At 44.5% G+C, this 26530-nt stretch overlaps 1 protein-coding gene across 1 annotated transcript in view; it reads left to right on the top strand.

Annotated features, from left to right (window-relative positions):
• Positions 1-21909, top strand: part of NECAB3 (N-terminal EF-hand calcium binding protein 3) — an 81439-nt gene extending 59530 nt beyond the window's left edge. Inside the window, exons 6-13 of the mRNA XM_035122948.2 lie at positions 8810-8946; positions 10464-10585; positions 13041-13120; positions 15744-15800; positions 17728-17840; positions 19674-19751; positions 20058-20149; positions 20781-21909. Coding sequence (XP_034978839.1) covers positions 8810-8946; positions 10464-10585; positions 13041-13120; positions 15744-15800; positions 17728-17840; positions 19674-19751; positions 20058-20149; positions 20781-20809 — 708 coding nt within the window. The 3' untranslated portion in view covers positions 20810-21909. The remainder of the gene's footprint in view (positions 1-8809; positions 8947-10463; positions 10586-13040; positions 13121-15743; positions 15801-17727; positions 17841-19673; positions 19752-20057; positions 20150-20780) is intronic.
• The last annotated feature ends 4621 nt before the right edge of the window (positions 21910-26530 follow it).

Below are 26530 nucleotides of genomic sequence, written 5' to 3'. Positions count from 1 at the left end.
AGAAGATCAAACCTATCTATTCTTAAGGAAATCAGCCCTGAGTGCTCCCTGGAAGGACAGATCGTGAAGCTGAGGCTCCAATACTTTGGCCACCTCATGAGAAGAGAAGAATCCTTGGAAAAGACCCTGATGTTGGGAAAGATTGAGGGCACTAGGAGAAGGGGACGACAGAGGACGAGATGGTTGGACAGTGTTCTCGAAGCTACGAACATGAGTTTGACCAAACTGCGGGAGGCAGTGCAAGACAGGAGTGCCTGGCGTGCTATGGTCCATGGGGTCACGAAGAGTCGGACACGACTAAACGACTAAACAACAACAAAAGCTAGCTGGTAAAGACATTTTTATTCAGGCACATTTTTGCCTGCTAAATACTATGAAGGTCATTTTTTACCTGTTAACACTGCCATTGTTTTTTAAACAGATCTTTAATGTTGCATTTTTAAAATATATATAGTAGTGTTGTGATTTTAAAGTTGTCCTGAGTGGGGCATGGGCCCTAGAAGGGTGGGGCAGATCTAGGGTAGGGGTGGGCAAGAGGTAGACTGGGATCTACTGGTAAATCAGTGGATGATTTGCTGTAATCAGTTGTGTTCAGTAGTAATGAAATCTAATGCACTAGTGCAGGGGTCCCCAACCTGCGGCCCATGGGCCGGAAGCAGCTCGTGGAGGCCGTTTAACCGGCCCACGAGTCGCCTCCCCGAACCAAACCACCCGCTCGGTGACTCCCTGCGTGCTGCGCTAAACTGGCACAGCGTGGCCCAGAGTCTCTCTTCCGCGGTTCCAGAAATCGCTTCTGTGCATGCCCAGATGCCGGAAATCACATCTGTGCATGTTCGCGGCACCAGAAATCGCTTTTGCACGTGCCAGACACCAAAAATCGCTTCTGCGCATGCATGATTTTGGGCGTCTGGGCATGCGCAGAAGCGATTTCCAGTATCACGCTCACTGGCCCGGCCCGCAGAGGATCTCCGTGGGAGTGATCCAGATTCCAGACCATGCCCGGTAAGCCTTGCCGACCCCTGCACTAGTGGAACTGAGGAAGCTTAGTCTCAGTTCTTTATAGTGTTCCCTCTTAAGGTTGATTGCATTCAAAATTTGGGAAAGAAGAGAGACTTGGAGTGAATTAGGGAATGTGGTGCTCCATGAAGAAATAGTTGCAGGAACAGCAAGGACAAAGCAGCAAAAGGGTGAAACTGCAAAACTAAATAAATTGTGTCATTACCATCACAGGAAACTGGTGTGTGTGTGTGTGTGTGTGTGTGTGTGTGTGTGTGTTGTGCAGAAAAATCTCTAGGTCTCACTAGCAGGAAATCCTTTTAATCTCTATAACCTAGAGTTAGCTAACCTTCATTAGGAGCAAAGATATGTTACCGTTCATATCAGGCCAATGGCCTGATCCAGCAGGCTATTCTTAATGTTCTTACATTGTTAGCCACCTCCACATCTTGTTCAAATACACCATTTAATGAAATGCTGTGTGAAGCAGGATTTCCTTTTGTCTGTTGCAAACCTCTCATCCTTCAGCTTCATTGGTTGACCATTCCTTTGGATGGTCAATAGATGTCTCTTCTCGAGAGCTGACTGAGAAGAATTAGGTCCTTTCCACACTTGCCATTTATCATGGCACTGTTGCTATTTGACCCGGCTTTTTAAAGAGTTAATGTGTAGCTTGATTGCCTGCACTTTTGCTCACATGTCACAGTTATTAGAGAGTGACTTTGAGGTTTTGCTTTCCAAACTAAGGGTGAGTTGGGCCCTCATGAGAAGAGTGCCACTGCTGTAGTTATATCCCTCAAGTACCCTTGTGTCCCTCAGCAAATGTCAGAGTTGCGAGCGTGTGCACTGAGATAGACGTTTCACAGCTTTTATCGTTTTTTATTTTAATGCCTGTTGTGCTGGAATATTGTGGGAGGATAGGAGATTAGAAGAGGATCTGCATGTCTGCCTGAACTATGGTGAACCTTGTTAATGTGATGGAATTTTGTCTGCAGCTAATCATTGAAGTCATGGGCAGTACATTGACTCAGTGCAATTGACTCCTTTTGCCATATACAGGGTGAGTCCTTTAAAAGAGGCCCCGTGGATACAGAGTACACATGTTCCAAGGGGCCTCTTTTAAAAGACTCACCCTGTATATATCCCTCCTCTGAACAGAGCTTGCGTGCCGACAGCTTGCAGTGGTCAGGGGGAAGCAAAACAGGCGTCTCTCACACCCTTCCACACAAAAACTGAGACAGTGCTTACACAATGCCACACAAATGATCCATTCCAGATCTTTCACAAAAGCGAGTTTTTTTGTGGTAGAAGAAAAAGCGTGCACAGGGGCGAGGGTAGTGCAACATTTCAAAATACTAGCTGATTAATAATGAAGCTGCTCGGCAACATGCCAGAAAAGAAACCCTGATGGAAAGAACAATTATGCCACCATAAATGGAAACCTCTCCAATATTTTTGAAGATCACCAGCACCACTTATAGAATGTGACACCACCAACCTACATGGAGGGGGCAGGGGAGAGAGGGGTATGTGTGAAGGACCCACAGTTATGACCTTTGGGACCAGAAACAAGGCTGCAGTGAAGCCTGAAAAGGTTTTTGAAATGTCTTTCTTTGGTGCTGAATGGACAGCAAAGTAGGCCCTGGGTGGCTTTTTCCGGGGAGAGCCTCCCGCAGTTGGGATGGCAGTGCTGAGAATACTCACTCCCAGGTCTCTTTTCAGATGGCGGTGACGCTGTGGTCCCTGGGTGTAGTTCATGGGTAGCCAAGATGATTGTTGAGCAATTACTCCCCAGGTAACATGGTCAAGGATGGTGGGAATTGTAGTCCCGTAATATCTGGAGGGCAACACATTCGCTACCGCTAGTCTTGTCAGCCATTATGGCACAATCTCTGCATGCAGAAATAGCTTGGCAGGAGAGAAACTTTGTGAAGGGGGAGGATGTGTATTATATCCAGTTGTACAAGACTGCAGAAAGAGGGTATGTAGGGGGGTACCCTCAGCTTGTGGTGTTTTTTGGGGGGAGGATATGGGGGAGCAACTAATCGACTGGTACTTACAGTGGACTTGTCTTTCTTCAAGCAGATTAAAATTCCCCTTTTGTCCTTATCCTGGTCTGCAGACTTATCAGCCTTATTTTTCTTAATTTTTCTGTGGGAGATGTTATTCCCCATCATGCCACCAAAGTAGTGGCTCTCCTCCTGGGGAAGCAGCTATGCTAATGTTGCTACCAGCCCCTCCTGTGGCTGGGAGATTAACACCAGGTGCTATTGTGATGTCATCCAAGTTCCTAGGCCAATCTTACAATGGCTGAGAGATATACAGCTGAGACCTTGCAAGTCACCAGTGGCTGGGATCTTTCCTTTCCTTTTGCCCTTTGTTCTCTGTCACTGAACCACAACAACCAGGAAACAGGAATATATTTGAACTGAGCAGACCACATGGAGTTCTCCAGATGTTATGGAACTGCAACCTTATCAACCTCCATCGAGCATGGCCAGTGATAAGAGCTGATAGGAAATTGTAGTCCAGTGTTTGGAGAGCACTGCACGGACTTCCTCTGGTTTAGAAGGTCTGTGTTGGGCCCAGCATCATTTCACAGTGTGCTGTTTTTGACCCTGAAAGCCTTACACAACTTAGGATCGCCATACCTAAACAACTTCCTGTCTCCACCTGAACCTCTCTGGACCCTGAGATAATCATCTGCAGTCCTTTTCTGTGTGACCCCTTTGAGAGAGAATTGGAGGGTGGCAACAAGAGAACAGGAATTCTCTGTAGCATTCACCCCATTTATGGAAAGCTCTCTCTAAGGAGGTCTGTGTGGCACCAACCATGTCATTGTTTCAGTGACAGGCAATGACATCTTTTTTTCTTGGACATTTGGGAAGGCACTAATGATAACAGTAGGACCCAGGTGGCGCTGTGGGGTAAACCACAGAGTCTAGGGCTTGCTGATCAGAAGGTTGGCGGTTCGAATCCCTGCAACGGGGTGAGCTTCCGTTGCTTGGTCCCAGCTCCTGCCCACCTAGCAGTTTGAAAGCACATCAAAGTGCAAGTAGATAAATAGGGACCGCTCCGGCGGGAAGGTAAACGGCGTTTCCGTGTGCTGCTCTGGTTCGCCAGAAGTAGCTTTGTCATGCTGGCCACATGACCCGGAAGCTGTCTGCGGACAAACGCCGGCTCCCTCGGCCTATAGAGCGAGATGAGCGTCGCAACCCCAGAGTCGGACACGACTGGACCTGATGGTCAAGGACCCCTTTACCTTTACCTTTAATGATAACAGTATTGTGCTGTTGAATCTGTTTTTTGTTCTTTATTTAGTTTTGTGTTGTATTTTTTTTACTAGTTGTAAACCACTTTAGTGGGAAGTGATTTATAAATTGAATAAACCTAACCTGATGTGACCAGATCTAACCTAATCACTGCATTTTTCTTGCTTTTCATCTTCTTTGTTGCTTTATCTCCATTTATGAGGGAAAGGGTCTTCCAGATGTGGTTGGCACCCAAATGCCAGCCTGCATTTCTCACCCATTTAACCTGGATGTACCCTTTACAGCAAAAATCAGATAAGTTTTTTTTAAAAAAAACAACAACAACTTAACAATCATCCAACATCTAATGCCCCTGTTTAGAAACATCCAAACAGACAGATTCTCCACCCCACTGCATGATTGTTTCTCCAAGATAATTTTGCAAAGCAGAGATAGCTGGAAAGTAGATTCATCATGTCTCTGCGAAATGGAATTTTGAAAGAAGGAGGAATGCAGAAGAAAGGGGAAATTAGCATATTTATGAAGCGAAAAGGAACAGGAGGGGGAAGCTCCTGTGGCCAGAGGATGTACACTGGAGTTTGCCTTTTGCTAATCTGCAGTGTGCTGGCTCTTAATGAATAAAAAAAAACCCTCTTCCTCCCTTTCAATGGAAATGGAAGTGCATTGTTCAAGAGCAGCAACCAGGCGGATGCTGTCAGCTGATGGAGTATCTCATAGAAATTGCAGTGGGGTGATACTTACCTTGGTAAAATGGCCCCTCACTTTTTCCCCCCTATCAGCTTATTGTGTGCAGTTCTGGCATCTTTCCTGTTCTTTAATTTATGAGCCCCTTTTTTGTATCTAATTATTCATTGCCTCCTTATGCTACTTGGTAATTTATCTCCTACACAGAAATGGTTCTGTCTGCGTCAGGCTGCATGGTGGCTCCTGTAATCAAACTTCCCACCACCAGTGAACAGCTGAACTGGGGATGGCAGACACAAACAGGACAATGTTTTAGGATTGGTTTCAGACAACAGTCTTGCTTTTAGTAAACCAATCGATTACAGAAGTTTGTAGCTCCTCAATTAGGTATATAGTATTTTAGGAAATCTTAGCGACATTGTATGCTTCGAGAGGTGTGCTGACCTGTGAGCACCTCTTAAACCTGGGCTTTGACACTTGAGATGCATATTTTAGGACTTGGCTTACTCTGGTGATTGTATTTGGTTTTAAATTGTTGTGACCCACCCTAGGACCTTAGGGCAAAGGGTGGGCCATAAATTCTTATTTTTATTAGTAGCAGAATCATAGAACAGTAGAGTTGGAAGGGACTCCAAGGGTCCTCTAGTCCAACCCCCTGCAATGCAGGAATCTTTTTGCCCAATGTGGGGCTTGAGCCCCTGACCCTGAGATTAAGAGTCTCATGCTCTACCAACTGAGTAGTGTTACATTTAATTTATGGAGGCCTTTAAACCAGAGATCACAAACCTGTGGCTGAATTACAACCTCCATCAGCCCCAGCCAGCCTGGCCAATGGCCAGGGATGGGGGAATGTCTTTCAGCAACATTTGCAGGTTTCCATTGCATTAGGCCAGGGGTCAGCAAACTTTTTCAGCAGGGGGCCGGTCCACTATCCCTCAGACCTTGTTGGGGGCCGGACTATATTTTGAAGAAAAAAATGAACGAATTCCTATGCCCCACAAATAACCCAGAGATGCTTTTAAAAATAAAAGCACACATTCTACTCATGTAAAAACACACTGATTCCTGGACCATTCACAGGCTGGATTTAGAAGGCGATTGGGCCGGATCTGGGCCCCGGGCCTTAGTTTGCCTACCCATGCATTAGGGCAGGCATCCCTAAACTGTGGCCCTCCAGATCTTTTGGCCTACAACTCCCATGACCCCTAGCTAACAGGACCAGTGGTCGGGGAAGATGGGAATTGTAGTCCAAAACATCTGGAGGGCCAAGTTTGGGGGTGCCTGCATTAGGGCTCCCATCAGCCACAACAACTCTTATTCCCATTTTTACCACTGGGGGGCTCTGTAGAGGTGCATTCTACAACTCATTCCACACCAACACTATTCATTAGAACAACATGTAAGTAAGAACTCGAACTTGAGTTTGCTTATTTCCTCCTCCCTTCCAATCCATTTTCCTTCAGTGTCATGTGTTTTTACATTGTAACCTCAGAGACAGGGGCTGCCTGGGTTTTTTTTTTATTTAGTGATTTGTAAACTGCCCAAGGAATCCTTTTTGGTTGAAGAGCCGGGTAAAAAAAACATTCCCTAACGAAAATAAATAGCTGAGACCACCATTGAGCAAAAGAGAAAGATAGAGGTTGAACCAAATATGCGTGGTTCAGGGGGAGAAAACAAAAATGTGTGGTTCAGAGGACTAATTTTGTCTGTCCATGCAAATGACACCCTCAGGATAAGTCAGGAAAGTCCACTACTGAGAGCTTGTGTAGTATTGTGGGCAAGGAGGCTCATTGAGAAGCCAGGAACTCCCTGCTTCAAATCTTGCCCCTGCCATGAATTCATTGGGTAGGATTCTTGGGCAGGCCTCTCTCATACTAACCCCCCCCCCAACACACACACACATCCTGCCGCAATATGGGAATAATCAATGCTGTTTTTCTGGAAAAAGAGGTGTTGGAACTCACTAAGAACACCTCCCTCGTTCTCTTAGAATGGCAAAGGTGCCTGAGAGGTACCAGAACTGAGTTCTGGTGAGTACCGTCTGAAAAAAGCCCTGGGAATAATAATACCAAACTACTTTTACAGGTAGTCATGAAAGCGTTTGACTGTTCTGAAAGGCTGCTGCTGCTGTTGCTGCTGCTGTTTTTGCTAGTCTTCCTCTCCATCTGCTTTGTTGGACTGGCTGTAAAAAGCACACAGCCCAGTCATTCTTCAGCTTCCATTTTGTGCTGGCAAATACAGCGCAAACTTACACAAAGGGCTTGACTGCAATACAAGCGAGGAACCGAGTTCAAGACTTGGCCAAGACTGCACTACGGCAGGAGTGGAACTTCAGCCCAGTCATGGATTAAAGGCCCTTTCTTTTGCCACTGAGTCATAGCACTTGTCATCTGAGTGACCTTCCACAGAGGACAGATCCCCTTAACATCCATCTAAACCTCCATAGGAATTAATCAACTAATTGCACTAATAATGTAATGCATTTGGGTCTTCTGGAGATGGATTGACTCTCTTGTTCAAAATCTACCCTGCAATTTATGGATACTTGCCATCACCAGCATCTTACACAATGTACTCTTCCTTTTAGAGTTTCAGAGTCAGGTGGCAAATTTCAATAAGCTAAGAAATGCAAAATAAATGTGGTGCTATATCTGTTCAGCTAGAATCGAAGGCTCATATTATATCCCGCCCCCATCCTAATAAAATAAGATATAACAAACTTTAATCCATGGCCATCTGTCATGGATGCTGTAGTTGAGATTCCTGCACTGCAGGGGGTTGGACTAGATGACCCTCGGGACCCCTTTCAGCTCTATGATTCTATGAAACAGATTCTATGAAACTACGTTTATTTTGCCATTGCTTCTGTGCTTTAAACAACACTTGCAATGCCCACTTTATACCTGTTCAGCACAACCTATGTTCCAATTATCCAAGGATCCTACAGCTACTGTTACATCTAATACACCTACAATTGGATTAAAAGTATAGTCTCTCGATGGAAACTTTTCTGCCAGATGACTGAATCCACAATTATATAATCAGGTCAGGCCTTATAGATTTGTGCTCACAATAGCAATTTATCTGGATGGATGAAGTAGCCTTTTTATGCGGATCATCTTTATTGTACCGAAAAATGGAGGAGAACAGAAGCTTCACAATATTGCATTATTACCTGTGCTCTGGTAGTGTGGCAAATAACACACACACACACACACACACACACACACACACACACACACACACACACACCTTTGTTCCATTGTGTGTGAAAACAGAGGCTCTTCATTTGCAGCGTAGCTTGGTGCATAAAGCACTTCTTATTTATTCATTTTCATTATCACCGAACAAAGCCCACTGGTGTGTGTGTGTGTGTGTGTGTGTAATCTTAAACTTAATTGCAGCAGGGAAGTTAACACTTCAAAAGAAACTAACAAACAAATGTGCCTGCTAATATTTCAAAGATCTAATGATTATATGCTCCTGGTTTAATTTTATGTGAGAATGCTTTGAGCATTGTTTGATTTGTAATTATAATTCCTCCCCCCCAACCCCCCCAACAGTGCAGAGCTTCTGTTTGTGTGCCCCCCTCTTTCATCATTTATGGAAAGTAACCCAGCAGTTAATACTTATCTCAATGCATTTCTTTCTCTTAGTTACTGAGGATATTGAAGACTCCCCTTTATATTTATGCATTTGGCATTCCTTGGATAAAACATGTTAGAGTGCAGCGGCATGGTACTGACTGTGTCTTCCCCTCAAGAGCAAGAGCAATGGTAGAAATTCTGGGGACATAGTGTTTAGAAGTATTGAGCTGTCCCCCTGTGTCCCCCAACCCCCTGCCCTCGCTCCTCCAGGTATATGAGAGTTCCTCCAAAATGGAACAGTTTGTGACCCGCTTCCTACTTCGCGAGACGATGAACCAGCTGCAGTCCCTGCAGGTCTCACTGGAATGTGCTGCAGACACCATTGAAGAACAGGCTGGCCGAGAAAGGTACAAGAAATGGCTGGGGGAATGGGAAAGAGATGCAAAGGCGCCACCAAAATGTGAGGAGAAAGGCTCTCTGGGAATGCCACTTCATGTGATAATGGCCTCAGAGCACTTCCTTCCTTCCTTCCTCTTATCCTTGTCTCAAACCAGAGGGATAGGCTCCACCCACACCTGGAACTTTATTTTGCTACTGATATTTTATCTGCCCACAAAGTCAAATAGGGACAGTGGCAGGACTGGAGTGGATTGTGCAGTCTACATCCAGCATCCCATTCTGGCACGGGGTTTCTCCCAGTCCCCACTATTTCTGGGGGCAGTTTCTGCATTTCCTGCCTGGTTGAATGCTGCAGTGCTGTTCTGGAGGTCAGAGGAGCTGCCACATACCGGTAGACATTCAGTTGCAGAGACAGGAATAATACGCAATCCCCACCTGGGAGAAGCAACCCACAGGAACTGAGAGGAACCAATATTTCATTCATATTAGATCCGATCTCCCAAAGCGAATACCACTTTTCGTATCCTTGAATTTTTCAGAATTACAGTACTAGTAAATAATACAATGCTTTAGAAAAAGCCCCCACAGATTTTAGACCAAGAGTGTTCTTAGGATATGTCTCCTTTGTGCCATGAAGAATGAGGGGCCTTGTTTGCAGAAACTCACACAGCAGAAGTGACTCTTAGGCATGTATTGCTGGCTATGATTCTCTTTAGAACTCATATAACCCCTATTTTAAAACAGCTGCTTTGGGTGGCAGTTCATTTCCAGGCCCAGTTTAAGGTGTTAATACTATGTTTAAACCCCTAAATGACTTAGGCCCCTAATACCTGAAAGACTACCTCAGGCATCCCCAAACTGCGGCCCTCCAGATGTTTTAGCCTACAACTCCCATGATCCCTAGCTATCAGGACCAGCGGTCGGGGAAGGTGGGAATTGTAGTCCAAAACATCTAGAGGGCTGATGCCTGGACTACCTCTTTCCCTACAGTCCCCCCTGGGTGTTAAGAACAGCAGAGGAGGCCCTATTGGTTCCACCTCCTTCAGAGGTTTTTTTTTGGGGGGGGGGTGTCCTGGGAGAAGACATTCTCTGGCAGCTGTGTGTGTCTGCTGCCTTCATCACACAGTTTTGGGTGAATGCTGAAGATACATCTCTTTACGCTATCTGTAATTTAACTGTTTTTAATATTGAATTTTAAATTGTTGCAACCTGATCTGGGACCTGATGGTGAAGGGCAGGTAATACATTGAAAAAATAATAAGATTGTCTGATTAGAATGGCGGCAATTATAGATATTCGAAACCCTCAGAATTTGAAGCATGGGGAAGCAAAAATTTTATAATTTGGCATAATATTTGGTTTAATAGATATATATTTGTATAATTTGGAATAATTGGTTTGATATGATTGATTTGTAAGTGAAAATCTAATAAAAATTGATTTTAAAAAAGAAGAAAAAAATAAGATTGTCGCCGCCATCATCATCATCATCATCATCATCATCATCTCATTTTGTGCTTTTCAGGAATGATGTTACCAAATCAGAAGCTTTTGTTGGTCCACGCACTGCTAAAAGATGTGGTCGTAGAGCTCAGAAGAACATCTGCTTGTCTCCGACAGATCCTTATTCAGGGATGCTCACCACAGGTACTGGCAGGTTTCCCATCCCTCTTGTCAGACTTCACATTGATATGAGGCTGGCTGCTTCACTGCCAGAAGCAGAGGGGTAGCTTCTGGAAAAATAGGGTATAAAAATGTCTGAATGCAGTAACAAAGTATTGTTCAAATTCCCTGGCCACCGTCAACAATGGCCTGGTGCATACAGCCGTAGGCATCACCTGGTTTCTCATCACTTGAGCGCTATTATTATTATTATTATTATTATTATTATTATTATTATTATTATTATTAGATCCTATCCATCTAGCCACTCTGGGCTGCTTACAGCACATATAAAGACATAGTAAAACGTGTTTACATGTTTACTCCCATGTAGAGTGCTCACATCTAGCAGCAGAGCAGGACCATGCTTCTAGTTTTGCATCCCACCCCACCGTTGCATCGTCTTCCTACCTCCAGACCTTTGGCAACTTGAGCACAGAGGTAATAGAGGCCCCTGATGCAAATGAAACATTCGACCACTCATGCATGCATAAGGACTCCACGCACCGAGAACAGGACTTGAAGCACAGCCCCTCCCCTGTTGCTACATGTTAGTGTCCTCCATGCGAGCGGACACATGAACAGGGCCTTGATTGCTCAATGATCTGGCGACTTGGTGTGTGCTGTGTTTCGAAAAAAAGCATGGTCATGAAAGGTTATATGGAAATTCTAGGTACAGAGTTTGATACACGGGGGCTTATTCATGCAAGTCGCCATTTGATGCTGAAGTCAGCATGTGAGGGACACAAATTATTTATTTACCTATTTTAATAATTTATACAGCACTAAATACTGCCGTTTCTAAGTGGTGTACACGAGGGATACAAGAGGTACACCAAAAGGTAGGCACACTTAATGCCTTCATAACAAGAAACACTGTGCCTTTCTTTCTAATGAATTGCTGCAAATCAGGGCCTAAGTAGACCTTTGACTGTACTACAGCACTAAGATCAGAGATCTGCTGCCGCCTTTAACTATCCTTTTACTGGCAGAGGCGAATCTCTGATCTTAGTGTTGTAGTACAGTCAAAGGTCTACTTAGGCCCTGATTTGCAGCAATTCATTAGAAAGAAAGGCACAGTGTTTCTTGTTATGAAGGCATTAAGTGGGCCTACCTTTTGGTGTTAATCTCCACAGCACTAAGACTGGAGATAAGCCCCCTGCTTGCTCTTTGGTAATAAAAGGCAGCAACAGTGGCTTATCTCTAACCTTAGCACTGTGCAGTCAGGTGACTGACAGGTAGGTGGCCACACCCACTTATCAAAATAGCCCACGAGGCTGGGCTACTTCTAGGTCAGGCCTTCCAGCCTGATCCTTTTCCCCACCCCACCCTACAAGGAACTGCCTCCAGCCCACATCTCCAAAGTAATGTCAAGTAAAAGAAACACCTGACATGATATCATCACTTTCTGCATTCTCCACCCTTTTCACTCCAAATAATTGGCTACTGCTTTCAAGGGTGGGGGAATGCTAGGTGTGACAATGTCACACCATGCAAGTCTCTTACCAGGGAGACACATGGGGCAGACATCAATCAGTGGCAACAACTCAGTCCATGTAACATCTAGTTAGGCCCTGAGGCATCGTTCAAACAAGCCTGGAAGTAGCTTGAAAGCCCATTTCTGATCTGTGAGCCAACAACAGGCCAGGGCTCTCCCATGTTACAGTTTTCACCACAACAGCAGCAGTGTTAAGAAAGTACACTCACACATGAAAACCTATCAGAAGTGGCCGTGGCTATTTTACCAGGCAGAGGTCCTGTCTGTGTTGCAGCACAGAGCATATTATTCTAAGGCGGGGGTGGCCAACTCCCAAGAAAGAGACTGCAATCTACCCCCTTTTGGGGGGTTCAGGTCAAAGTTGTTGAGCAGGCACGTCCAACAAGTAGATCGTGATCTACCAGTAGATCACTGGACATCTGCAGTAGATCACTGCTAGATCATTGGCTCCCCCCCCCCAAAGAAGCTGAACAACTGCGGCTCCCCTGAAAAAAGCTCAACATTTTACCTCCTCCCTTAAAAAAACTCAACAACTTTGACCCGAACCCTCCCCCCAAATGGGCCTTCCTTCTTCCTAAAAAAAAGCTCAACAACTTTGACCCGAACCCCAGTTCACTGCCAGTTTTTAACTCTGTGAGTAGATCGCAGTCTCTTGGGAGTTGGCCACCCCTGTTCTAAGGAAACCATTATGGGGAGGGAGGGAGGGAAAGAGAGAGCATTGCCTTCCTTTGTGGGCTGGAGTGGGCAATGCCACAGGGTCAAGGAGGAATAACAAACAAATAGACCTGCCTTATTTGTGCTAAAATGAAGGAGTGAAGGTTTGCCATGCCATCCATCTGTCTGCTGACACTACAGAAGTACTCCCTATCCGCTGAACTACAGGCAGGAGGAGACATTGCATGATTTCATCTCCGGCTTCTCCCTTTCCCCCATTGCATCCAGGTGTTTGTGTGGAAACTGGCAGCCAGTGGACACCTGAGATCGACCAACTACAACAGCTTATTGACAAACTGGAATGTAAGGTGGGCCAACAGATGGAACTGGTAGTAATAATACATGGTGGAGATTCTGTGTAGAACAGAGATGCATTTTCCCAAGAACCTGGCTGCTTCTCAGGGCATTTGGATCTGGTCCAAAATACAACTTAATTCACTTTAACATCACCTTCTGTTGGGGCAGTTCAGGTTCTCCCTAGACATATCTGACTGAATTCTCTATCCTTCGACCAGGGAATATTTGAGCATAAAACCCTATAATCAGGCATTACTTTCCCAGCCTCTCAAAGTCAACTTGCCTACCGGCAAGAGTTTAGAAAATTTGACACCCCCCCCCCCCAATTAGGCCCCACCTTTGTGCCTTTTCTTAGTAGATTATGCTTTAAACCCATCTTTAAGCTAGTTTTAAACTGTCACAATTACCAGTCAAGGGACCCTAAAATATGTAGTTATAGTAAGAGGGGGAAGTACAGAAGCCAAGTGTCAATAGAAATATTGCAACCTTTCTTATAAGGTTTATTGCATTAACCAAAGCAACCGATATTAACCAACCAAGTCTGAAATGTAAATGGCTTATGTATGCTGGGCCTCATTTTGTGACTCTGATGTGTTTCAAATATATGTACATGCAATGCCTGCCTAATACATTATGAGTTGGAGATCTAGATATTGCTCCTGGTGGTGGAAGAGGGTAGGTGACTCCTGGCCACCCCCCTGTAACCCGCACCACCACCTCCCACACTGTTTCAGAGGGTTGGGTGAACCCTGGAGGACCGAGTGAATTGGCAAATGTTGCCTCCCTCCACCTCCCAGCAGAATCCCTCTGTTGCCTCACAAAGGCTGAAAGGAGCCTTTCTGTCTGTGGGAGGTGTAGTCTGGATCCAACCAGAGTCTGTTCAATGTACAGCATCATATATATTTCAAAACAAAGTGGCAGTAAAAATCCTAAATAAAGTTCTGTACTTAAACAAAATGGTTTTCTTCCCAGGGTGAAGACAAAGGAATAAAAGTTTTTATAGAATTGTTTATGGTGCTAGGAGTCCCTTGTCTAAAGAATGTATAAATAATGCTTTACACTTCAGAGGGAGGTGACACATTCTCACAGCTTATATTAAGGTCCATATTCTTTCTGCTGAAATTGAACCTAGCCAAAATCCTAGAATGAAACAGGGAACTAAGGAGTATCTTTAGGGTGTTTACTGTGAAATATTCCAGAACGGTAGCTATGTTAACCTGCTGCAAAAAAAGGGGGGGGGAGGTCTTGTGGTATCTTAAAGCATAGCTGTCAAGTTTTCCCTTTTCTCACGAGGAAGCCTATTCAGCATAAGGGAATTTCCCTTTAAAAAAGGGAGAATTTGACAGCTATGCTTAAAGACTAACAAATTCATTATGGCATAAGCTCAGCGAAGTCAACCGTTGTCCACAAAAGTTTATGCCACACAATACATTAATGCATATATTAACATGTCAGAAAATTTTGTTCTTTCCACTTTCCAATCTTTCTGGAGAAGGACCATATCTTAGTAGCAGGACATCTGCTTTGCATGCAGAAGGTGCCAGGTACAATCCCCAGCATCTACAGGTATGTCTCCTACCTGAAATCCCAGACAGCTGCTGCCAGTCAGTGTACACTACTGAGTGAGATGGGCCAGTGGCCATAGCTGCCAAGTTATCCCTTTTTTACAGGGATTTTCCCTTATGCTGAATAGGCTTCCTCGTGAGAAAAGCGAAAACTTGGCAGCTATGCCAGTGGCCTGACTCAGTATAAGGCAGGCTTCCTAGGCTCCTATGACATAGGTTCCTATATACCATTTGACTCACTTCCTCGGGTTTTTTTACCGTTCCGCCTATGAAAGAAGACGGGACTTCTCTGCTGATGAGATAATGAAATTTCATCCTCATTACCTTGGAGCTGATTCATATATGCATGCTCGTCATTTGCAGCTGAAAGTGTGAACTGCCTCTGTTGAAAATCATTGTGTCCAGAGATAGGAAGGTTCTGCCTAAGGTGTGTGGTCTCTTAAGAGAGTTCCATACGTATGAAATACCATCTGATGTTACCCTGATCAAGTAATTCCTACACATTACACTCATTCGTAACACATTCCATGAGACATCAAATAACCAGCAGCTAAAACTCCCACTGGTTCATGTCTGGATACCAATAAAAATGGCTGGTTTTGCTTCTGGGAAGAGCTCAAATGCACACAGGCTCGCCTAAAGGGAGTGGGATTCCAAATCTGAAAAGCCCTGTTCTCAGTCTGTCATGCTTCTTCTCATATATTACATTGCATCAGGCCAACCTAGCAGGGTTTTTTGCTCTGACATACTTCTATGCAGTTTTTTTTCCTAAAAAAAAAAAGTTTAGGGGTACTCTCATTTTGACTCAAGAAACCCATTTTATAGTTCAAATCGGGGGAAATAGATACAGTAAATGGACAAAAGTACAAAGATTCACAAAATGTTTAGGGGTATGCTTACCCCTATGTACGCCCAGAAAGAAAGCACTTCTTCAATGACAGCCAAGTCTTGGTTTGTAGCAACTGTGAATGCTGGCAAAAAAAGGGCAGTCATTAAATCAATGATACATTTCACACTTTGACATTCATTTTCCTCCTTTTGCAATAATTGTGCATTTCTGTCTATTCAGAGTCCAAGGCTGGAACCTCTGAAAGATGATGTGGTCTGCAAAGGAAGAGATTCTTCTGTAAGTTTAATTGTGACTGTTCCATTTATTTGATAATCAAAATGAGCAAATCCTTCAGCCAATGTGCTTGGGATACTATTAATATACTGGTGGCTTCCCTCATACGCCTGTCCACCTCTGCCGCTCGCAAGAGATCAGAGCCTGCATTCGGGAGAGACACAGCGTAGCACTGTGTCTCTCCCAACCGCAGGCTCCGATCCCTGCTCTTGCGAGGGGCAGAGGCGGGCAGCTACAGAGGTGGACAGGGCGATGGAGAAGCAGCCGAAAGGAGCCCTTTTGGGTGCTCTTTCTCCGCCCTGCCTCCGCCTCTGATGGTCTCAAGAGATCAGAGCCTGCATTTGGGAGAGGCACAGCATAGCACTTTGTCTCTCCCGACCACAGGCTCCAATCCCTGCTCTTGCTAGGGACAGAGGCGGGGGGGGGGGGGGTCGGCCGAGTGGCCAAAAGGAGCACCCCCCGCCTCTGCAGCTGCCCGCCTTTGCCGCTAGCAAGAGCAGGGATCGGAGCCTGCAGAGGCTCGGCAGCAGAGGCATCCCTCCGCTCGGATTGCAGCGGCAGCCGAGGGTTCCCCGCTGCCGGAGCCATGGCATTCGCTCCATAGGACGCACAGAGATTTCCCCTTACTCTTGAGGAGGAAAAAAGTGTGTCCTATGGAGCGAAAAATATGGTAGGTTGGCACAATTACAGTGGATTAAAGCATTCTGTTGCTTCAGTACAACAAATTCTCTTTAAGAGATAAATAAATGGGCTTTTTGCCTTTAGGATAGTGATGGTGAAATGTATTGGAAAGCATGGGAATGAACAAATGAGTAATGGGGAGACATTGAAATGCCCCACAAACAAATCAGGATGGATGCAGGGTAAATACTCATTGAAGGGTATTGTCTCTGCAACCAAACCAGAACAAAAGTGTAATAAATACCAAAAACAATCCAACCTCCATGTAAGTTGCATGCAAGCAAATCAGGATGAATGTTCAATAAATGGGTTTTCTGGAGGTACCCAACAAAAATTGCAGAAGCCATAGTGTGTCTTTAAATGAACAGCTTTTCACATGAGTTTTGGACTAAAACCATACCTAAAGTGGGTAAGTCATCTCCCAGGAACAATTGTGTTGTTCCAAGAACTTTGCCCACTTTGCATTTCTCATTCGTGGAGCTTAATCAATGTATGATCACAGGAAGGTCCCCAAAACATCTGCCATACCCTTTGCACAAAGGACAGGTAAAAGAAAGGAAAGGAGGGATGGATGGATGAGCCAAATGCATGCTAAAAAGTTTTCTGTGCCAGTTAGAAATATGCTACATATGATGGGGAGCTATAGTGCACTATCAATGCTTCTGGGATCTCTTATTATCTGCATGCTCTGGATCAAGACTACAGGAAGGCACCATACTAGGGATGGTTGCCTCTTAAGCAATAATACACACATCTTCCTGATCTATCTTTCTCTGTTACTCTCTGTCTGTCATTGGCTTCTTCCATAAAGTTGCCAAATCAATATACAGTGCTACCTCGACTTACGAAGACGATCCGTTCCGCAGCCGTCTTCGTAAGTTGAAGTCTTCGGTTGTCGAAGTGCCGCTTTTGCGCATATGCGAAGCGCGATTTCATGCTTCTGCGCATGCGCCGACCCCGTGCGCCGCTTTGCGCAGGCACAGAACGCGCACGCAGGGCGAAAAGACTTCTGGGGTTGTCAACTTCGGAAGTCGAAACCTTTGGAAGTCGAATTGTTCGGTTGTTGAGGTACCACTGTAAGTGGGTGTTGCAGAACCTGTTTGGATGTGCGTGTTTCTAAGTGGAAATGCAGTCCTTAGATACAAAGGGCTGCCTTTGATCATAGGGATATTGTATGTAGCATACTGGAACTGGCTCTATCGCCCCTCACCATCTCTCTTCCCCCTCCTGCCTCTGCCACTTTCTGCAGCACATCCTGGTGGCACAGAGACAGATCTCAGTGGCAGACAGTGGATTAGAGGCATTCCGCCAAGCTCTCCAATCCTACACAGAAATCACCGCCGGACAGAGCAGCTGCCTACAGTAAGTCTTCCAGAGTTTGACTTTCATAGGCTGTTTGGATGAGAAATGCTGTTAAGAACAGCAATTGTGGCTTTTGTCGAACTCTCCATCTTCAGGCTATTAATTTTAACTCACTCCCTCAAACAGCTTGGTGGTATTATTTAGAACAAAGATACAGGGTAGCTTTATAGTTAATCCTGGAGGGGGGGGGGAGAATATATGAACTAAATTGCCGACCTAACATCCCCCATAAAGTAGATGAATGCTGCACTACAAGAGACAGACTCATTACAGGGAAATATTATTACTCTTTTTCTGTGCAGATGGCAAAACAAACAGAAGCACAGAAAGAAAACTGCACACTCAGATGATTGTGAATGCAGACTCTGCCCCCCCTTTCCTAGTTCTGTAATTATTTTTCCTGTTGGAAAATGCATTAAGTAATTGGAAATGTATTAGTAACTGCCTGTATTTTACTTCCAAATACTGGAAAAACAAAACAAAAGCATTCATCATTGAAACAGTGAGAAAGGAAGAGTCAGCAGATTAAGTTACTGAATTAATGAACATACAGTAGTAGTAATAATAATAATAATAATAATAATAATAATAATAATAATAATAATAAAAAACAACTTTGGGAAGGTATTAGCATTAATCAATTATCTTCATGGGAAAGTTGGCACAATTTCATTATTTGCTGGACTTGGTCGTGTGATGGCAGTTCTTCAAGGCAGGATATGGTCTGAGGGAGTATGAGACTACAGTATGACCTTGCTGGGTCTGAAACTATAGGACAGGCATCCCCAAACTGCGGCCCTCCAGATGTTTTGGCCTACAACTCCCATGGTCCCTAGCTAACAGAACCAGTGGTCGGGGAAGATGGGAATTGTAGTCCAAAACATCTGGAGGGCCAAAGTTTGGGGATGCCTGCTATAGGAGAACCAAAACACAGCCATCTTTCAGAAGTTACTGTACAAACTTTTCTCTGCAGTTCTCCAACCAAATAATGTTTGGAGAAATGAATATATTTGGGGGAAAGCATGCATAGAAATGAATATGTATAGTGAAAATAACAGGTAGTTGCTAGCAAAAATGTGTATATTAGCCAAAACTGCATACAAAAATATGTTTATTAGGAGAAGGGCACACCTAAAATGCTGAAGCATTTTAATGAGGATTTTAAAAAATGAAATTTGCAAAATGCTGCAGAAATGTGGAGAACCAAATCTAAGATTGGAAAAATGAGAAACTGGGAGATCTGAAATCAACAAATCCTTTGCTCCCCAATCATCAGCATCCTCCAAACCATTAGGCCGATTTATGTGTGCCGTGACCTCATCACAGCCACCCACGTTGCACATCATTGGCAGTTCCCACTGGCAGGAAAACAACATGGGTAACTATGCCTTAAGACTTACAAGAGAGTGGAAGGAAACTTGACACAGGGCTACTATTTTTGCCAGCAAGTATACCATCCAGTTCCACTCAGAAAAGGTTCTGTGAACAGGTCCTATTTAGTAGAGTTTGAGGCTACGTATCAATTCTTGTGAGCGAAGAATATCGGCATGTCCAGCAATTTCATTAAAGTCAAGGTGATGTGGAATGTCAAAGTATCAGATAAAAAATTCAATGTCTGCTAGTCTGCCGAATGGAGGCTGTGCAAAAAAATGGGGCCATCACAACAAGCCAAATGATCCTTTGAATAGCACTGGCAGTTCTTAAACATCCTTGTGAAGATGGTTCAAGAGCGAGGCTGGCTGTGAAACTTGGGATCCCATTTATATACAGTAGACTATACACTGACATGTAGCGATAACATTTTCCCTCATGGCCTGTCTTCTTTTCCTGTAGTGTGTCTGCCCACAAACTGTCGAGCGATGCCTGCTTCATCCTCTATGAGTTTTGGCAAGATGTAGCTTCATGGAGAAGGTTGGTGACTCCTGACAATTCATGCAGTATTTGTGGGGAGACGGAGTGGTGGGGGGAGGCCTCAACGCTGATGTCCAGTACTCAGGGATGATGGGAGTTGTAGTTCAGCAACATCTGAAAGGCAATAATATCTCCTAATATCTCCTAATAGATATAGATATAGATGATATAGATATAGATATAGATATAGATATAGATTATAGATATAGATTATAGATATAGATATAGATATAGATATAGATATAGATATAGATATAGATATAGATATAGATAGATACCATCCCAACTCCTCCTGTTTCTTTGCAGCCACCTGCAATCAAACTACAGCAAAAAGTTTCAGCATGCCATCACTGACTTATTGGACTCTCCAGAACTTTTGACCACCATGCTCTTTCCAGGTTGAGTACTGATCAATGCAGATTTGCAATTTTCTTTCCACCATTTTATTGCTTTTTTTAAAAGTGCATCAGACCTAGAGATGGGAAGGCCTGGGGGGACGGGACGGAAAAAACTGCTTTGGAAAAGGGGGGGGGGAACTGCTTTCCCCCCAAAAAAAATTGTTTACGTTTTTTCCCCCAGGCCTTCCCATCTCTAATCAGTCCTCTTAACATTACTGTACATTAGAAACAGGTCACATAGTGTGTCTCTATTCTAATGAGGATTTTAAAAAATGAAATTTTTGTTCCATACATCATGGTCCTTAGAATAAGTTGGAGTTATTCTTGCAAAAGAAATACTTAAATTTTTTTAGACTAAATTGTAGCCCAGTCTGTCTGTTTGAGCAGGGCTGGTCCAAGCCATTTTGGCACCTGAGTTAGTCCCCATAATGGTGCCTTGCCCTCTGCACCAGGGAAGAAGGGGTCAGGGAAGATCTATATCAGGAACAAATGGGGTGGGGAAAGAAAGATAGACATTGGGTTCTCCTGCCCCCAGTGGACCCTGCTGCCTAGGGTGGTCACCTCACCATGCCTCATGGGTGGGCCGGTCCTGCCTTTGAGTTTTGTGAACCCCTTGTTTTTGTTTCCTCAGCTTGCTGGTGGATCATGAACAATAACTGATCTCCCCATGGCATTCCCTCAAGGCAGCCAGCATGTGGATGGAGCAAGCATTCTCTTTGAAAGACAGCCTTCCCTCCAGGGTTGTCCTCCCACCCTCTTCATTGTTGCTTTTCTCATCTATATTAATGTGGAATGCTTTTACCTTCTTTCCTTCTGCAGCTTTGGGAATGGGGCAGCACTTTGGAATGCACCCTGCAATCCTTCCTGAGCGTTGTTTTCCTGCCACCTCCTACCATTTTAACCTTAGGAGTTTCACCCAGAATAATGTCATGGCCTTGCTAGCCCCTTTGGATTGTTGGTGCTACAACAGTCGGTTTATCCGGCATAGCATGATGTACCTCCACTGTCGGAGGCAGTACGGCTATGAATTCCTATTGCCGGGAATCTCAGGTAGAAAGAGTGCCGTTGCGCTTAGGTCCTACTTGTGGGGCTTCCCATAGGAATCTGATTGCCCGCCCACCACATGAACATGGGCCTTTGGCCCATCTAGCAAGCTCTGAGCATGGTGCCACAAAGGGAACACAATTCATACAGATTGTTGTGGAGATGTGAGGCTATAACTCTTGAGGTGCAAGGCCAATATTGGAGCTGTATATTGTCATCCCACAAAGCTCTGGAGATTAATTAATGAGAAGACAGATCACTTTTTAGGTCAGCTATAACCAGCGCTTTCCTGCCCTGTGACTGAGGTCATTGCAGAGTGCTTAGGAAACTTTGATCAAGGAGAGTAAAATTAGAAGATTCTCCAGTAAGGATCAATGTTTTGCATTAGGGGCTGTGTGCATTTTGTGATGCTGCAGAATCTGAGAGATCTACACTGGCTCCCAGTACGTTTCCGAGCACAATTCAAAAGTGTTGGTACTGACCTTTAAAGCCCTAAATGGCCTCGGTCCTGTATACCTGAAGGAGCGTCTCCACCCCCACCATTCTGGCGGTTCCCTCGTTGCGAGAAGCCAAGTTGCAGGGAACCAGACAGAGGGCCTTCTCGGTAGTGGCACCCACCCTGTGGAACGCCCTCCCAGCAGATGTCAAGGCAATAAGTAACTATTTTACTTTTAGAAGACAACTGAAGGCGGCCCTGTTTAGGGAAGTTTTTAATGTTTGACGCTGTACTGTTTTTATTATTCGGTTGGAAGCCGCCCAGAGTGGCTGGGGAAACCCAGCCAGATGGGTGGGGTATAAATAATAATAAATAATAATAATAATAATCCCCACCCATCTGGCTGAGTCTCCCCAGACACTCTGGGCGGCTCCAAATCGAATATTAAAACAATGCAGCATTAAATATTAAAAAATAATAATAATAAGTGAAACAACAACAACAATTATACATACATACATCCTAGTCTGACCTCTGAGAACTACCGTAGGTGCCATATCTGCAATGTTCGGTTCAAGTTAAATGGCAGCTCCTGACCTTTTCCAAATCTGCCTTACTTGTTAATGTGATTTTTCTGAGCATCACTTCCTCAATTTATTGATGCATTTATAGTACCCTTGACAGTGTATTCCCTACTAACAAGCTTAAAGAAAGGTGGTTCAGCTGCTAGTGCTAAAGAAGGAACGTCTGAGAGGCAAATAGGTCATAATTAGCATCAGAGCCAGAATAGACAATGCCATCTATGGTATCACAGTACCATGAATAGCTGACAGAGGAAATTTTGCCCTCTTGTTTTCTTTGCTTCAATATACGGTAGACATTTGGGTCAGAATCTCACCAATGTACATGCAGCAAAAGAGTATGACCAGTGCTATTTTTCTTGGGGGGAAATTGTGCCAGAACTCAGCATGAACTCCTCCTTTGTTCTCCTAAAATGGCAATGGTGCCCACCTGAGAGGTGCCAGAACTGAGTTCCAGTGAGTTCCAGCTGAAAAAGCCCTGAGTGTGACTTAGGGAGCTATGATCCTACAAATGCTTATCTGAGAGAAAGTCCCATTGAACTCCATAGGAATTACTTCTGCATATACATGAATAGAATTGCACTGTTAGGCTGTAGTCTTATGCATATTTTCCTGGAGAAAGCCCCAATAGGGTTTCAGTAAACATGTTGAATTGAACTCTTAATCCTGAAAAGGGATATCCACTGGGGTGCCCTCCAGATGTTGTGAACTACAACTCTCATCAGCCCCAGCTAGCATGGCCAATGGTCAGGGATGATGGGAGTTGTAGTCCCCAGCATTGTGATTGGGGGGGGGGGACACCCACCAGATTGGCTATCTCTGATCTAAAACTAGCCTCAACTACCTTTTTGGCTTTGAGAATATTCTCAAAGAAACATAGGAATATAGATGAGCATCACCAACAGAATTTTAATTATCCTCCTAAAAAATAGAAAACTTGGTGAAAACAGTGTCTCTTTGTGGGTGGGTGTGTTAATTTTATGTATTTACTGGATTTCAAGATTGCTCTTCTTTATCCATAGCAATCACAAGGCCATTTCTCACCAATTTCTCCAACAATCTTAACACACATGGTCAATAATAAAAGCACATTTTCATCTCAAAACACAGCAGTGTAGAGTAATAAGCCAGGGTTTTGAACAACTAAATTACCCTCCATCAAAAAACACTCAATACTGTCTTTTCACATTGGTTTTTCGGGTGCCTTGCAAGACTGCAAATAATATAAAACATAACAAAAAGAGAGAGAAGAAAAAAAAACCCACCATAAAGCAAGAATTAAAAGTATCATAGAACCAGCTCAGTTTTTAAAAAGCTGACATTTGAAACATGGTCCTGAAATGTCTGTCCTTCACACATCATCTTATTAAAATCTGCAAAGAATGACCGCTCCCCACATTAAATGGGGGGCAACTTTTGCATGGTCATCCCTGGATCCCAGGTAGTTCGGACAGGCTGCATCCTCCCCAGGCTGGATACCTGGGGTCTCCGCCTACCCCAGCCAATCGTCCAATCCCACCTGGGGAGGCATTGCAAGGGGATCGGCCAGGTAAGGGAAGGGACCATACAACCCACACAACAGAAGGTGAATCTTACCTTTGCAAAGGTGAAGGGGTTGCTCAAATGGGTGTGGCATATGGCTGTACTGTGATGTATGCTTTGTCCCTAAGCAGTGGTGCATTGATGGTGGCTGCTGCCCCTGGGCCGAAGAAATTTGCTCCACCCATTCAATAATAAATCCTACATGTCTACTCAGAAATAATTCCTGCTAGATGGCATGAGGTTTGCTCTCAGGGTTGTCTTAAACATGTCGGGCGCCCGGGCGCCGTGGTGCGATGATTGCTCCGGCGCCCCACCCCGCCCTGTTTCTCACCGCGGCAGGCGGGCGCAGCCCCACGGCACCCCCCTGGCGGCCCGATGCCCTGATGCTTGCCTTAGAGCCGGCCCTGTTTGCTCTCATATAAAAGGTAAAGGTAAAGGGACCCCTGACAATTAAGTCCACTCACAGGTAAGTGGGGCTATAACTGTGTTGAATCCTAAATAGGGTCAATCTGGGTTGGCTTCCTCCTCCACGCAGCTTTGGGGGCAGGAGACAGAAGCAGACTGCCTGATAAACACAATAATCCTATTCTCTCTCTCTCTCTCTCTCTCTCTCTCTCTCTCTCTCTCTCTCTCTCTCTCTCACACACACACACACACACACACCCCTCTCCCCCCACCAACTCAACAGTGTTGCAGCTTGGATGGAAATAATCTACTGGAGTTTCAAGGCAAATTTTTAAAACCATTTGGGCTTTGGGAAAGGGAGCGTGTAACTTGCTTTATTTTATTTTGGGGGAAATGAATAAAAATTACGTCATTAACAAGAGACAAGCTTTCTAGAAGGCACAGGTGTGTGTGTGCTGGCAAGTGAAACTATGGGGAATGATCCAGACAAAGATAATCAACTTTAAAGCCCTATTGAATTGAATGGTATGCGAAAAATGCTTAATTTTGGCTGGATCATGTCCTGTGATTTATACCATGGGACAAAGATAACTGAAACTTCAGTCTATTCAGCATAGTGGACATCAAAAGGGAGGGAAATAATCAGGGGGAGGGTAGATATTTATTTTCTCTGATGGGGCTGGTCCTTCATGCTGCTCCATGCTATTCTCTAGGGGGTCAGCAAACCTTTTCAGCAGGGGGCTGGTCCACTGTCCCTCAGAGCTTGTGGGGGGCTGGACCATATTTTGAAGAAGAAAAATGAACAAATTCCTATGCCCCACAAATAATCCAGAGATGCATTTTAAATAAAAGGACACATTCTACTCATGTGAAAACATGCTGATTCCTGGACCGTCCGCATGCTGGATTGAGAAGGCAGTTGGGCCAGATCCGCCCCCCTGGCCTTAGTTTGCCTCCCCATGCCATAGCTGCCAAGTTATCCCCTTTTTAAAGGGATTTTCCCTTATGCTGAATAGGCTTCCTCGCGAGAAAAGGGAAAACTTGGCAGCTATGCCCCATGCTCTAGGTCTTACTTCTAAGTAGACATGCAAATGATCTGGCTACTCTCTTACAATCTGCAGTACCATGTGGGGAATAATTGTGACCTACTTTACCAGGGTGCTGTAACAAGGTAAGAGCCTGAGATGAAGTGTGTGGAGCATTAGAAATGATATGTAAACATAGAAAGCATCGCCTTCCTAGAGAAGAGAAACAAAGTCTGACCTGTCAGCTCAAAAGCATGGGGGAAAGGAGAAAGGCCAGGCCTGCTGCTGCTGCTGCCATGTAGAAGCTTCCTCCTGCATGTCATCTCTCAAATGGAAGCAGTTTAGCTCACATGTGCAGTGGCTGCTCAGCATAAAAAAGCCCAACATGGAATGACACCATGCTTTGATGGTGTTTCCTGCTTGGCAGGGGGTTGGACTGGATGGCCCTTGTGGTCTCTTCCAACTCTATGATTCTATGAATCTCAGGTAATTTATGTCACCCAGTCAGTGCATGCAAGCTGAATTGCAATTGCTCCTATTCAGGAGCCTGTGGTGCAAATCTTCCCATGAATCCCAAACCAACTAGCCTAGGAGCAGGGTGGTCTGCCAGACAATGATCCAAACAAACACGGCTTCTTCAAATTTGCCGCCCTGTGCAACTGCCTGGTTTCCCCTCCTGCAAATACGTCTCTGTCCTTAAGGGGAAAAAAATGATTCGCAGAAAGCCCTCCTGCCCCTCTATTGTGGTTCCAGATGGCAGGCCACTGCCAACAGGCAGCTTAGCAAAATTTATTCTGCTGTGAATAAAATGAACCTGAAACAAAAGCAACAACAACAAAGAAGAACAGAAAATTGCACGCTTTTAAAATCAAGACATTGATTTCTCTGAAGTGGCACTTTGCCATCTGTAGCGCGTTCCATGTTCTGTGAATAATTTTTCCAGTAAAATAAGGAGTCGTTTTCAAAACGAGAGAGGGAGAGAGAGAGAAGCAGCTTCGTTTATTTTACTAATGCCTGGTTATTTAGTATTCCTTTTGTGTATATTCAAGGCTCTGCCTGTATTCAGTATCTGACACATGGCTGTGTTATCCAGTTTTCCTTATCTCTTAATAAACAATTCCACACTCCTGGACTGGATTGGTTGAGTTTTAAGTCTGCCTCCTCTGATGAATTTTCCTAAATGGATTTGGGTGAATGACCAAAGCTAATGAGAGTGCAGGTTCCCTGATGGAACTCTTCAGAATAAGGCCACTCAGAAACACTTATTCTCTTATAAATAAAGTGAACCTTAACACGCATACAAAAACCTAAAAAACCAAGGGAAAGCATAAAATAGCGAGCCGGGGGG

Source organism: Zootoca vivipara, chromosome 7 (assembly GCF_963506605.1).
Source record: "Zootoca vivipara chromosome 7, rZooViv1.1, whole genome shotgun sequence".
In the NCBI taxonomy this organism is placed as follows: Eukaryota; Metazoa; Chordata; class Lepidosauria; order Squamata; family Lacertidae; genus Zootoca; species Zootoca vivipara.
This window is presented reverse-complemented; position numbering and strand designations above follow the sequence as displayed.